Source organism: Nerophis lumbriciformis, linkage group LG13, assembly GCF_033978685.3.
Source record: "Nerophis lumbriciformis linkage group LG13, RoL_Nlum_v2.1, whole genome shotgun sequence".
NCBI lineage: Eukaryota > Metazoa > Chordata > Actinopteri > Syngnathiformes > Syngnathidae > Nerophis > Nerophis lumbriciformis.
In genome coordinates this window covers 37945421-37957443 of record NC_084560.2, presented here as the reverse complement: position 1 = coordinate 37957443, position 12023 = coordinate 37945421, and the positions used below count along the sequence as shown (strand labels likewise).

The 12023-nt window shown below is 45.4% G+C and overlaps 1 protein-coding gene across 1 annotated transcript in view; it reads right to left on the bottom strand.

Moving 5' to 3' along the window:
* The window catches only part of LOC133613364 (titin-like), a 206438-nt gene that overhangs the window by 187039 nt on the left and 7376 nt on the right, over positions 1-12023 (bottom strand). Inside the window, exons 3-26 of the mRNA XM_072914530.1 lie at positions 11710-11913; positions 9767-10054; positions 9616-9683; positions 9333-9541; positions 9168-9246; positions 8948-9094; positions 8622-8735; positions 8292-8465; positions 8109-8216; positions 7270-7509; positions 7023-7082; positions 6688-6946; positions 6535-6604; positions 6269-6466; positions 4790-4932; positions 4554-4705; positions 4245-4472; positions 3851-4092; positions 3501-3733; positions 3261-3425; positions 3021-3189; positions 1254-2950; positions 890-1171; positions 553-819 (exon numbers count right to left, since the gene is read on the bottom strand). Coding sequence (XP_072770631.1) covers positions 553-819; positions 890-1171; positions 1254-2950; positions 3021-3189; positions 3261-3425; positions 3501-3733; positions 3851-4092; positions 4245-4472; positions 4554-4705; positions 4790-4932; positions 6269-6466; positions 6535-6604; positions 6688-6946; positions 7023-7082; positions 7270-7509; positions 8109-8216; positions 8292-8465; positions 8622-8735; positions 8948-9094; positions 9168-9246; positions 9333-9541; positions 9616-9683; positions 9767-10054; positions 11710-11913 — 5796 coding nt within the window. The remainder of the gene's footprint in view (positions 1-552; positions 820-889; positions 1172-1253; positions 2951-3020; positions 3190-3260; positions 3426-3500; positions 3734-3850; positions 4093-4244; positions 4473-4553; positions 4706-4789; positions 4933-6268; positions 6467-6534; positions 6605-6687; positions 6947-7022; positions 7083-7269; positions 7510-8108; positions 8217-8291; positions 8466-8621; positions 8736-8947; positions 9095-9167; positions 9247-9332; positions 9542-9615; positions 9684-9766; positions 10055-11709; positions 11914-12023) is intronic.

The following is a 12023-nucleotide window of genomic DNA, read 5'->3' as shown; positions in this document are numbered from 1 at the left end:
ACAAACTCTGTGAGAGCCAAATTTTGAATCGACCATTGATGACTAAATGACAGTCAATGACGAGGAGGAATATTCCAAAGGATTCTGTGCAGAACAACTGCAATTCCTAAAACTGCGATTAGTGAACAGCGCCATTTTTGTACACTCAACATATGTTACATTCAACAAAATTATCATTGTTGTTATTATTTTATTTAATGCGTTCCAGAGAAATTCCTGTTAAAGATCAGTATGTAGATACAGATGTATTTCTTTAACATGCATCTATATTGTTTGGATCAATTTTATAGTTTCTAATTCTGTCGAATTCAATTAAGTTTTAACAGTGTCTCTAAAATATGTTTTTCCCTCATCCTGCTCATAAACATGCAAGTCTAGTAGCACAAACATCCAACAAGCCAACAAGTCAATTTGCGAACATCTTTCCAACGTTACTGCTGAACTGCTGGGTTTAGACTGTCGTGAGACAGGTTAGTTTTACCCTACTGAAGATGTGTTGTTGCAATAGTAATATGTGAACTACGCGGTCACTGTTGTCAGAATGTTTCTTACGTTTCATCTTCAATGAAGCGCTGGTCTTTAGGTCTCCACATAAAAAGGTGTACATCCCCTGGTCCGCCTTCTTGACATTCTTCACAGTCAAGGTGTGCCTTCCCCGTCGGGAGGAGATCACATGTTTACTGCTGGGAGACAGCTCCTTGTCTTGAAAGAACCAGCTACCCTCAGCATCCTCACGAGACAACTCAACCTCAAATTCTCCAGAGTAGGTCTCGGGAACTTCGATGTTCTCCAGGTGTTTGATAAGCTCTAGCTCAGCACCTGAATTTGGTGACAATAAGAACCATTATCAAGAACATGTTCAAAAAAATACATTAGTATTTAAAATTACCTTCGACATAAAGCCTTGCATTTGTGCGGATACTCTCATCCTCTGCAATCATGCAGGTGTATTCTGCATCATCCCTCATGTCGATCATAAGCACAGACAGGAAGTGGACATTTCTATCAGAGTGCATTCTATATTTGTCACCGGAAAATATTTCCATGTCGTTCTTCAGCCATTTCACTTTGACAAAAGGTTCGTTGGTTTCACACTCGAAGGTAACCATGGTGTCCTTCTCATTGGCGCTGGCATCCTCCAGGTATTGGGTAAAGCTAACAGCTGCCTTGGCTGCACAAAGAGAATTAAGTATCGTATGAATAATAAAGACAGCACAATGCTTCGAGATATATAAGACTGCTCGTGCCAATACCTTGCACCAGCAAAAAGGCGTGACTGGAAGCCTCTCCAGCAATATTCACAGCTTTGACCATGATGCTGGCAGAGTCCTCAGCATTAACGTCTCGGATAACAAGCTCACACAAATGGTCTTCTGGCCAGTACCAGTAGACACGATCAGACTTCTCCAGTTCAATACCATTCTTGAACCACTGGCACTCAGGCTCCGGTCTGCCGACAACTCGAAGTCGGAAACGAACCTCATCCATCGGAGCAACTGTTTTGCTTGAGATGCGTTCCAGAATCTTTGGAGCTTCCATGCTAGGAGAGAGCTGGATCCTTTCAGGTTTGATTGTGGGGATAGTCACCACTCCCTGCTCCTCCAACCTTTTCCTCTCAGCCTCCTCCTTCTCTTTCAGGTGATGAAGCAGCTCATCTTTGGTCTTCTTCAATAAATCCTCATAAGAGTCATCCCGCTTGCGAGACTTAAATTCCACCGCAGAGATGGACTCATAGAACCCTTCTTCTGTCCTGCGCTTGAACTTACTCTTCAGCTCCTCTGACTCCTCTGAGGTTTTCTCATGAACAATTCTTTGTGTCCTCTTTAATTTAACAACTTCTTTGTCTTGTGTGACATCAACAGGTTGATCCACCTTCACAACACCAAAACCAATTCTGCCAGACTCATGTGGGGGTTCTGCTACCTTTGGTTCAGGGGCACGACGTAAGACAGATCTAAAGTCCTCCCGCTGTGTGACTTCCAGCTTCACAATGTGCTCCGTTGAACCCAAAGGGTTATCTGCGACCACCTTGACCTCCCCTGTATCATAGGACTTGATGTCAACAATCTCCAAGTAGTATATGCCGTCATAACGAAGTCTGTATCGTTTGCTCTTGCGAATTAGTTGTCCATTTAGGTACCAGTTAACTTTTGGTGCAGGGTAACCAGTCACTCTGCAGCGGAATCGGGCAATTTCACCTTCCAGCACTCTGGCTGGCTCGGGAAGAAGGACAATATCGGGTTTGGTCTTTTCAGATTCCTCATCAGTGCTGACTCCTGCAGGTCCTCCCTCGTGAGCCATGCGTTCAATCTCCTCGATTCTGTGAGCTCCCTTCCTACCTTCGGGAAGCTGGCTCTCCTCGACAAGACCCTTTTCATCCTTGACAATCAGGGTGGCCGAGGTTTGGTCTATTCCAAACTTGTTGGTGGCTCTGCAGGTGATGACACCGCTGTCTCTTGCATAGGCTACGTCATAGTCAAGACTGCAATAGCCAAATTCATTGACCATACGCAGTCTGTTCGCAGCTTCAAGGGGTTTGCCATCATGAAGCCACTCTACCACCATGGTAGGGTCACCAATGGGGGTCAGCCTACACTCAAAATGAGCAGGGCCGAGGTTCTTCATTCGAATGGAAGTCAGTTTCTTCTTAAATTGTGGTTTCTGCTGCTTTTCTTTATCGTAAAGGTCTCCCTCCTCCCACTGCTCTTGGCCATAGCGAAGATGAAGAGGCTCCAACTCCGGAGCGGCAATTTCTTTGGCCTTGTAAGTTCCTTTGGTAATGATGAGCTTCCTCTCTGTTTGTGGTGCGGCAAAGTCCACCTCTACATTTACTCTGCATCGAGTGGTGTCCCTGCCAGCTCTGTTAATAGCTGTGGCTGTGTACCAAGCACTGTCTGAATTTGAAGCGGACGGGATCTGGAATTTCGCCTCTCCCTTAGTGCCATCAATCCTAAAAAAATCACATTATTAGGATGACATCACCTCATTAAAATGATTAGACTGTGTTTAAAGACACATACCTTATATGTGGGTGCTTGTGCTGGGTGATGATGTCACTGTTTTTCAGCCAGACGATGTCAGGTAAAGGGTTTCCAATAGCCTTAACAGCCAACTCAACAAGAGTTCCCTGTTTTACTGTTATGTTCTTTAGCTTCTCAATGAAATGAGGGCGTGACATACTTTCTCGTGCTGGAAGATGAGACACAACCATGGTGAGGTTAAACACAATTACAGGACAGAAATTATAGATAGACACGTACCCTCAACGGTAAGGGTCACAGAGATGGAGGTTCGTCCCGCTCGGTTTTGAGCTACAACTGTCCACTCGCCAGAGTCTTGTGGCATTGCAGGGACAATGATCAGGGACTGAACACCATCCTCCTTAATTACTATCTTGTGGGTGTAGTCATTGACCACTTGTTGTCCTGCAAACAAAAAGGGTGGAATTTTATTGCTGATATTCAGGATTTTCTTGTGGAATTTTGTTGTATTCCACTCACCATTGTGAAACCAATATGTTTCAGGCATAGGTCTACCAACGACCTTCAAGTCAAATCTGGCAGTTTGCCCTTCAGAGCATTTTAGCGAAGTTGGCTTCATGACGAAGACAGGTTTGTAAAGTCTTTCTAGCTGAGCCTCATCTGTGTCGTCCAGCCGTCGGGCAGGAGAACGTCCGGGAGAACGACTCGGAGAACGACCTGGTGAGCGGCTCAGAGAACGTGGAGATGCGGACCTAAGACATAAGTAAAACCTTTAAAATAACCCAAAAGCGATTTAAGCGAAAAAACCATCCTCTATGAAAACTTGAAATGGCCATGTGATTGGACTTAAGAAAGATCGTTTGACGTACTGGATCCTCTGTATGGCTGGTTGTGGCGTGTATCTCTGAGGCGACACTGTTCCTGAAGGCTCCACGTAGAGCTTCCCAGAGCTGACGGCGTTCCCCTTCATATTGGCAGCGAAGGCGGTGTACACGCCCTCGTCTTCTGGTAGAACCACTGGGAGACGCAGGCTGGCTCGCCCGTCCTGAAGAACCTCCACCTGGTATCGTCCACCAGGCTGGATACGCTGACCATCTTTGTACCAGGCAATCTGCCAGGAACCAGAAAATGAATTTAAACTAAATACTTTGGTGGGAAACCCAGCAAAGTTATTTAAGCAACAGACTAATTAAATATATATTATATTCAATCTGTTGGGAGAATATTCCTTTCGCTCTCTCGATTCTGCTTAGAGGTACTTACCTTTGGCAACGGAACTCCGGCCATCTTGCAGTGGAAAGTAACGCCCATTCCCTCCATGATCCGGTAGTTTTTAACTGGTGTGTCAAAGGTGGACTGCACCGCCTCCTCATCTGAGACGCTCACTGTCAGTTCTCCGTCCTCTGCCGCCAGTTCTTTGTAACTAATCCTCATGATGCGGAGCTCAATCTCCTGGATGATCCGCTCTTCAAAGGCTGAAATGAAGAATTCCTGAAAAAAACAAAAACAAGCTCATCTTTTGTTGGAACTTTACCAGATAAGCTACGAGACAGGTGGATGCAAAATAAGTACCGTTTCTGAGACAAAGCTCATTCCTGTTGTTCCTCTCCTGTGTTCTTGCTCGTACTGGCTCACAAGCACAGAGGGCTCCTCAGTCACTGTTGTTGTAGTCACTTCGGTTTTATACGTTATGTCAAATTGCTTCATGTAGGCTTCATACGCCTCTGTGGATGTAGAGCAGAACATACCATTTTAACAAGTTCTTTTTTTTAATCGCATTCCTGAAGTCCGGAGAACAGAGCTGTTACCTTCCTCCAGCAAGCTGATGGAAGCTGAAGCTTCTCCATGTGAATTCCTGGCAAAGACGGAATATTCTCCAGCATCATCGGCAAACGTCATGGAGATCTCCAGTCTGCATTCACCTGTCTCTCTCTTGTAGGTCACTTTATATCTAAAAAGGAATACATGTTTAAAGATGAGAGCTCAAATAAAGCTGAAACTTCCAAATAAGCATATTGATATTCCAGTTGTTTGGCACACATTGAGGGTAGGCTCAGCTCAGGAGACATGGTTGAGTCCATTTCTGGCAACCATCTTTTACAACCCTCCTTACGGGACTGAACATTACATAATTGTCAGAGACTGGGTTTTGCATGTATTCAGGACCTCTTCATAGGAAATATTCTACTAAAAAGTTTTTAAAATCTCCTTTTTTAATTTTTTTCAAATTAGACATTTACATCGATACAAATTTCACTGAGACTTGAGAAATCAACATGACAATTCTTAACTTGCAACCATCATGCAGGGTTATAATCTTTATTATTTAACAAACTACAATACATGAGGCAGACCTTCTCACTAATAATAACATTTCGTTGAAACAGAGCTGAATCTCTTTCTCCAGGGAATTGTGGGACACAACTCTTATGTTGATTAACTCAACCTTCCTTTGTGCTATCACTGCTTGTTACGATTCAAAGTTGTACACAGGGGCCGCAAAAATATATATAGAATAGTGTTGTAGTGGGCTGGGCGAATACGTAAGTGTAACGTAGGGCAGCTTGTGTGGCTGGGCGAGTACGAAACCTCACTCCCCGACGACTTCAAGAGAAGTGCTGGCTGCTAGGCTGCCAGCTCAGGCTTTTAGCTAGTACACTCGTCTCTCAGCCGGGCAACCGTGGTTTGCGCCCCACTCGGAGCAGTGGTGGCAGTTGCCAGCGTGCGCCATGTATAACGTGAGCTCAAGTACTGCAGCGCACACAAGCCAGTGTCAGCAATCAGCTGTAATAAACGGCGTGTCTCACGGACAAATGTAAAACTCTGCACCATTAATTTGACTGGTGTGCAGTAGAGATAGGAGAGCAAGAAACACATGGTGGACACACTTGTATTGAAATAAAAAGCCGTGTAAGGAAAGGACTCAAAACTTTAAAATGAACTTTAATGTAAGAGAACACGTTTTGTTCATTCTTGTTGTTAAGGCATATATATTTGGATGAAGCTGTTAACTGTTGAGGTAAAGCATATTGCTTAAATGAGTGAAGATTGTTATGTTTGTTTAAAATGTAGTAAAATGCAATTACTTAAATACCTCAGTACAAACTTTTGTTGAGGCTGGAACCCAATATTTATATATACATTGTTTCTTGTGAAGAAATTTACTTTGGTGTACAAACTTTTCTATTTACAAAGCCGTTTGAAAACCAATTAAATTCGGAAATAGATTGTACCATTGGTTGTTCAGGCCAGAATATAACAGGGCATCGTGTTCCGTATGAACCAACCTGTATCCAGTTGTGAGAACGATGCCGCTTTTCTTCCAAATTATGTGAGGTCTGGGGTTTCCTCCCACTTGACACTCGAATGCGACGCTGGCTCCTTCCACCAGCTTCTGGACTGTCGGCTTTTTGATGAAGAAAGGAGCTGCGGCCTCTCCTGTGGTCACCTCCACTGTCGTTTGGTGTTTTGTCTCAACTGCAACACTAAAGGAGGACCATGAATGTTGTAAAAATACAAAAACACTCCGATCAGAACCGCCTGACTGACTTACGTTTTCTCATGAGTCATTTCTACTTGTGAAACGGCCGTAGTCTCTTCTCGGCTCTCAATTTCTTCAGAAACTACGAGATAAAATGGACCAATTTGACATCTAACAGCTGCCGTACATGTAATGTGACTTTTAGGAGTAAAGCTGCTTTTTTACCTTTGACCAGCAGGTAGCAAGAAGTGCTGACGGTTCCCGCCTCACTGGTGGCGGTGCAAGTGAAGCGACCGCTGTCCTCGGCAAACGCCTCGCGGATCATGAGTCGAGCAAAACTGCCCTCATAGCTAATCTGGAAGTCAATGGAACTCTCGATCTTGTAGTCTTCTCTGAACCACATGATGACAGGGGTGGGCTGGCCACTAATCTGGCACTCCAACGTCACTGATTCGCCCTCAGTCACTGTCAAGTTCTTGAGGCCCTGAACAGACATATGGATGCTTAAGTCTCACAAAACAAAAACATGCATGAGAGAGGCCTTGGAAAGAAGTACTCACTGCAACAAGAGTGGGTGGAACAACAGGTTCTGGGGTTATGGTGGGGACTGCAACTGTCTCCTAAAAGAAAAACAGAAATATGGTCAAAGATTGTCATGGTAGCGTGATGCTCTGATGCAACACAGAGATGAAGGCAGGTGCAAGACAAAGACCACACAAAGTGGATGAAGAGACATAACATGAGGAGAGCAAACTGCAGGTGAAGATCCACACAGGGTTAAAGAAGAAAGAAAAAACAAGGACCAACCTGAGGCTCCCAGTCCTCAAACTCTTCCTCAGCATAAAGCCTGCCCACCTGCGACTCAAACTGACTCTGATATTTGGGGTCCTTAAAAGGTGGTGGATGGGCCTCCATTGTCACTTTAACCTCGAACGCCCCTCGGCGTGATGGGCTTGGTGACTTGACGGGCTTGATGATTTTCCGGGGTCTGGTGGGGGAGGACATCTCTTTGTGCAGAGTGGCCATGGCGGAGCCCGCAATGGACACCTGGCCGAGCCAACGGAAATAATGTTAAGCATTGGCCAAATGCAGCTGAGGCGTATAGCTATCAGGAGTTAGTAGGTGTAGCTTTGGGCATTAACATGGCGTTTAGAGTGGTGGGAGGGATAAGAGTCGGACATGTTCAGTGAGTCTTTTTCCTCAAGATATATTTAATGACTAGGTTACAGCAGCAACAGCTAAATGGGGTATTTTCCTGCTTAAAGAGTAATGGGCGGCAACTGTACAGTGCCTGGCGACCAAATCCAGTAAAGCCAGGTTAAAAGTTATCCTTACATTTAGTTGTGGTGGAATTCGCATGGAGAAAACATGCACAGTCCCCGCATAGAGACCACGACCAGATTAAAAGCGGGCAACAGTGCGAACCACGTGCCACCGTGATGCTTATAGTCCTATGTGGAACGTTACTGTACTGTTAGTGTGTATGAGTTTGATTTACTGTGATGCTGCGGAACACTTCACAAGGAGAAAGGTGGTATTTCAGAAAGGAAGAGGAAGTGCAGCACATCAAGTCACAGAGGTGTGGAAGTGGGCGTGTTAAAGATAGAATGGTCGGTGGGGCGGTGGCGGAAGCCTGCACTCCTTACCTCGCGACGAGCGTCGGCTTTGGGAACGGAAACTTTAGCAACAGTGAAATGTTGGAGTGCGGTGGAAGGGGACCGAGCGTCCACACGGGAGGAAGCAGTCGTCTCAATCTGAAGTGACCAACACAGTTCATTGAGATCATGCACACTCGTCTTTTGAATACGACGTCACTGAAGTCGTCCGACCTGCGCTGACACCACGGTTTTAGTCGCTGATATATGTTTCTCTGCTGCCACCTGCTGCTTCACTTCCACTTCTGTAGTTGTTAATTCAGTCTGCCCGCCAACGGCCTGCGACACCCCTACTACTTGAACGACCTCTACGGCGGCCATGGTTGTTTGGCGGCTGCCTTCACCCTGCTGATAGAACACGAAGCACATGAGAGAGTCATGTGACTTGAAGCATGCAAATAAAGAGAGTCCGCTGGTGGCACAGAGAGGTGCACCAGACAGTAAAAGAAGAAAAATAAGGAAAAGTAGGTGGAGTCAAGAGGGGGAGTGATTCTCGCCAGCTACCTGCTCAGCGGTCAAGCCTGCGTCAGGTGGCGCCCTGCGGCTGCGGGCCTGATCCACGGCTGCCATCACAGTTGCCTTGGCAACACTCCGACCAGACTGGGACACATGCTCGCCCTGACGGTCACAACACAGCGAGACCAGATGACATGCAGGATGTATTTTCTACTTCACATGCTAGCAAGTTTTCTTGTTGACCAGACGTTAGCACATATGACATAACATCGTCACACAAAAGAGTTAATCACATTACAAATTTGGCATCAACCGTCCGCACTATGACAACGGACAGCAACTGTAATAAGACATGAAGGACATGTAGATTGTACCTCTCTGGTGGCGGTGACCTGCTGTTCCCACTGTTTGCTTCCCTGTATCCGGGTGGCGCTGCTCACACTAGTCATGCTCGCGTAGCTAGCTTCGGCCACGTAGTCGCCCTGCTTCCACGGCGGCAGCACATCTGATGAGGCAGACACCTGCAAGACAAACGCAACGTGAACCATGGCGTCCGTGTTGCAGACCTACATGGCGCCTGCCAGCAGTTGTTACCAGCTTGCGGGTCATCATGGGGGACTTCACGGGTCGAATGGGAGAGACAGAGGACAGTCTGGTAGAAGGAGACATGGTTCTGTGGACAACAAAGAAATTGTCTCTCACAACTCTTGAGCGCTTCGCCAGGTTCAAGTCAAGGCTTCAGATACTAAAGTGGCGTACCTCACGGGTGCGGGCGATGGCCCTTTCACATGTCTGACAGGTGAAGGTGACTGCTGGCGTCCACCGGTTACTTTGACAAAATAGGACGGTGGCGATTTCGAAGTGGGCTTTGGAGGGACTCTTGGTGGGGTCCTGTGAGCTAAATGCTGAGTCATCATTCCGCCTTCCATTTGCATCTCCATTGTGGCGGTCTGGAAGCTGGTCTCCATCTGACAAGATAAACATGAAATATCATGAACGTGAAATAGTGAACGCTGGCATTTTTTGAAAAGTTTGAGCTTACCCTTTGGACGCCAATCTGCGAGGAGGAGATTATGCTTTTGGTTTTCTTGGCAGGCACAGCTTCTTCACCTGCGGAGGGACAAAACACCAGCAGGTTGGCAGACGCACGCCAACAACACCATTTGGTTATGCTAGCATGGTTGTAGGCCTACCCTGAACCAGCAGTTCGGCAGTGGATGTAGCTCGGCCGCTGCTGTTAGTTGCGGTCACTGAATATGTCCCGGAATCCTCAGGGAACGCCTCAGCAATCAATAGACTGTACTGGTCTCCATCTATTAGGATCTTGAAGTCGGCTGAGCTCTGGATCTCGGCTCCCTCTCGGTAGAACTTGACCACAGGTGTCGGGATGCCTGTCACTTGGACATTCAGTCTCACCTGACTGCCTTGTCTCACTGTGGAGCTCTGAAGTCTCTGAAGGAAGTTTGGAGGCGCCGTCTCCGCTGCGAACATAGAACACATTACAGTACTTACCAAAACAGTCTCACCTGTATCAAGGATGTCAAGTCGGGCCATCTCAAATCTACCTGAGGTTAAATAAGTCTAAGGAGGGGCCGGCCTTAGGATTTTTGTGGCCGTAAACAAAATTTAGTTTGTGGCCCCTTTGGTCTTTAATGTTACTCGTACAACGTGCTAGCTGATGACAGCCTTGTGAGTTTCTCTCCATTTTGCAACTTGTAAAGGTGACTGTGGCTATGTTATCACTACAGTGTAAGATGTCCAATTCGGAATTTCTTGGTCAAATCCGATTTTTTGATGTAGTCGTTCACATTATAAAAAAATGCGATGTGTAATATGAATGCAAACTGAACCGCATGCAGACATGACGTCATGATGTCACACGTGTTGCAGTGTTTATGGAAGAAAACATGGCTTTAATTCTAGTAGGTCTCTGTCTTGGCGTATTTGCGACAATTTCAAGGATTGTGTGCAATCAAAGTCAACATTTTCTGAACTAAACTTTTCGACGTAGAAGATTAAGAAGGAAGGGGGCAAGAATTTTGGCTCTCGCAGCTTGTGGGGGATTCGGTTCGACGTCTGCTCCGAAGAAAGTATGGAAGAGCAGTCGAAGACAGGAGTGGTGGAACATTAACAGGAGTTCCTAAAAGATAGTAATTTTGCATTTTTTTTAATCATTTGTCAACTGTTTATTTTGCAGCCATCTATTTAGGCTAAGAATTACGGCACAATTACGACAATTGACCTGAAGTGTGGGAGTTTTTTGTGTCTAAAGGGCCTTTTTATTGTTAAAACCTGTATTTAGAAAGTCTTAAACAGTTTTTTATACTCTAGCTATGAAAATAATAAATGGATGATTAATAATTAATTCACCTGCAACAAATTAAAAGCGATATACAATGGTTTATTGTATTACTCTTGGCGACCAGAACAGGTTTTGGCTATGGGAGCTTGAGTGAGTGCATAAAAGACACAATCAAGAAAAATGCAGTTCAAGTATGTTTGTAATTAGATATTAAGAAATAATGTACTATTAATATTTGACAAATGATGTAAAGATTTGTATTAATTTTAATTAACAAAATTGACTACAGTTCAGTTCAATCCATTATGTTCAATAGTCATGTGTTTATATTTCAGATAATGTCCAAAGCTAATATGAAGAGGTAGAAAAAGTTGATAAATCCAAGGGGTAAAGAAAAGCGTTTGTTTTCTCCTACCGCAGTGAAGCCAATTCAAAACCCCCCAAAAATGTGCAAAAACTAAGACAAAACTAATGTTTTTAGACACTACATCTTTAGGGAAATAGTTCAGCGACAATATAAACTTAAGTACTACGGTCGTTTTAGAAATGCATCCGTCACGATGACGACGTTTGAAGTGTTGATAAATTAGCGATTATCTCTATGGGCTTTTGAATGGATGCGGCCACAGAGACAAAGTATAATTGTTTACATGAGGCAATTCAGTTCATCAAAGCACAACAAGCAAACACCTGCAGAACACAACGACAATGGCGACAATCAGCTACTGAAGTGACCGGTTACCCCCCCCCCCCCCCCGAGTAGTTGTGAACTAAACAACTGCAAAGAGGGTTTATGCCCTGGGCCAAAGAGATTAAGTCTGCCTGAGGTCTCACCTGTTACAAGCAGTTCGGCGGTGCTGGTGGCTTGTCCAGCTCCATTGGTTGCTCTGACAGAAAATCTTCCGCTGTGTGCGGCGGTCACGGCGGGGATCTTTAGAACAGCGCGGCCATCGCTGAACGAGATCTGAACGCCGGGCAAAGCGGCAGCGGAAAGAACCTGGCCATCACGGAACCAGCTCACCTCTGGAACTGGAGAACCTGAAGGGCAGACAGAAAACCAGCCACGTGTTAGATTTCACGTTGTCGTGTCAAGTGAAGGCACCATCGTTAGCGTAGCTGTTGACTCGCTTAGCAGAGTCAATCAGATG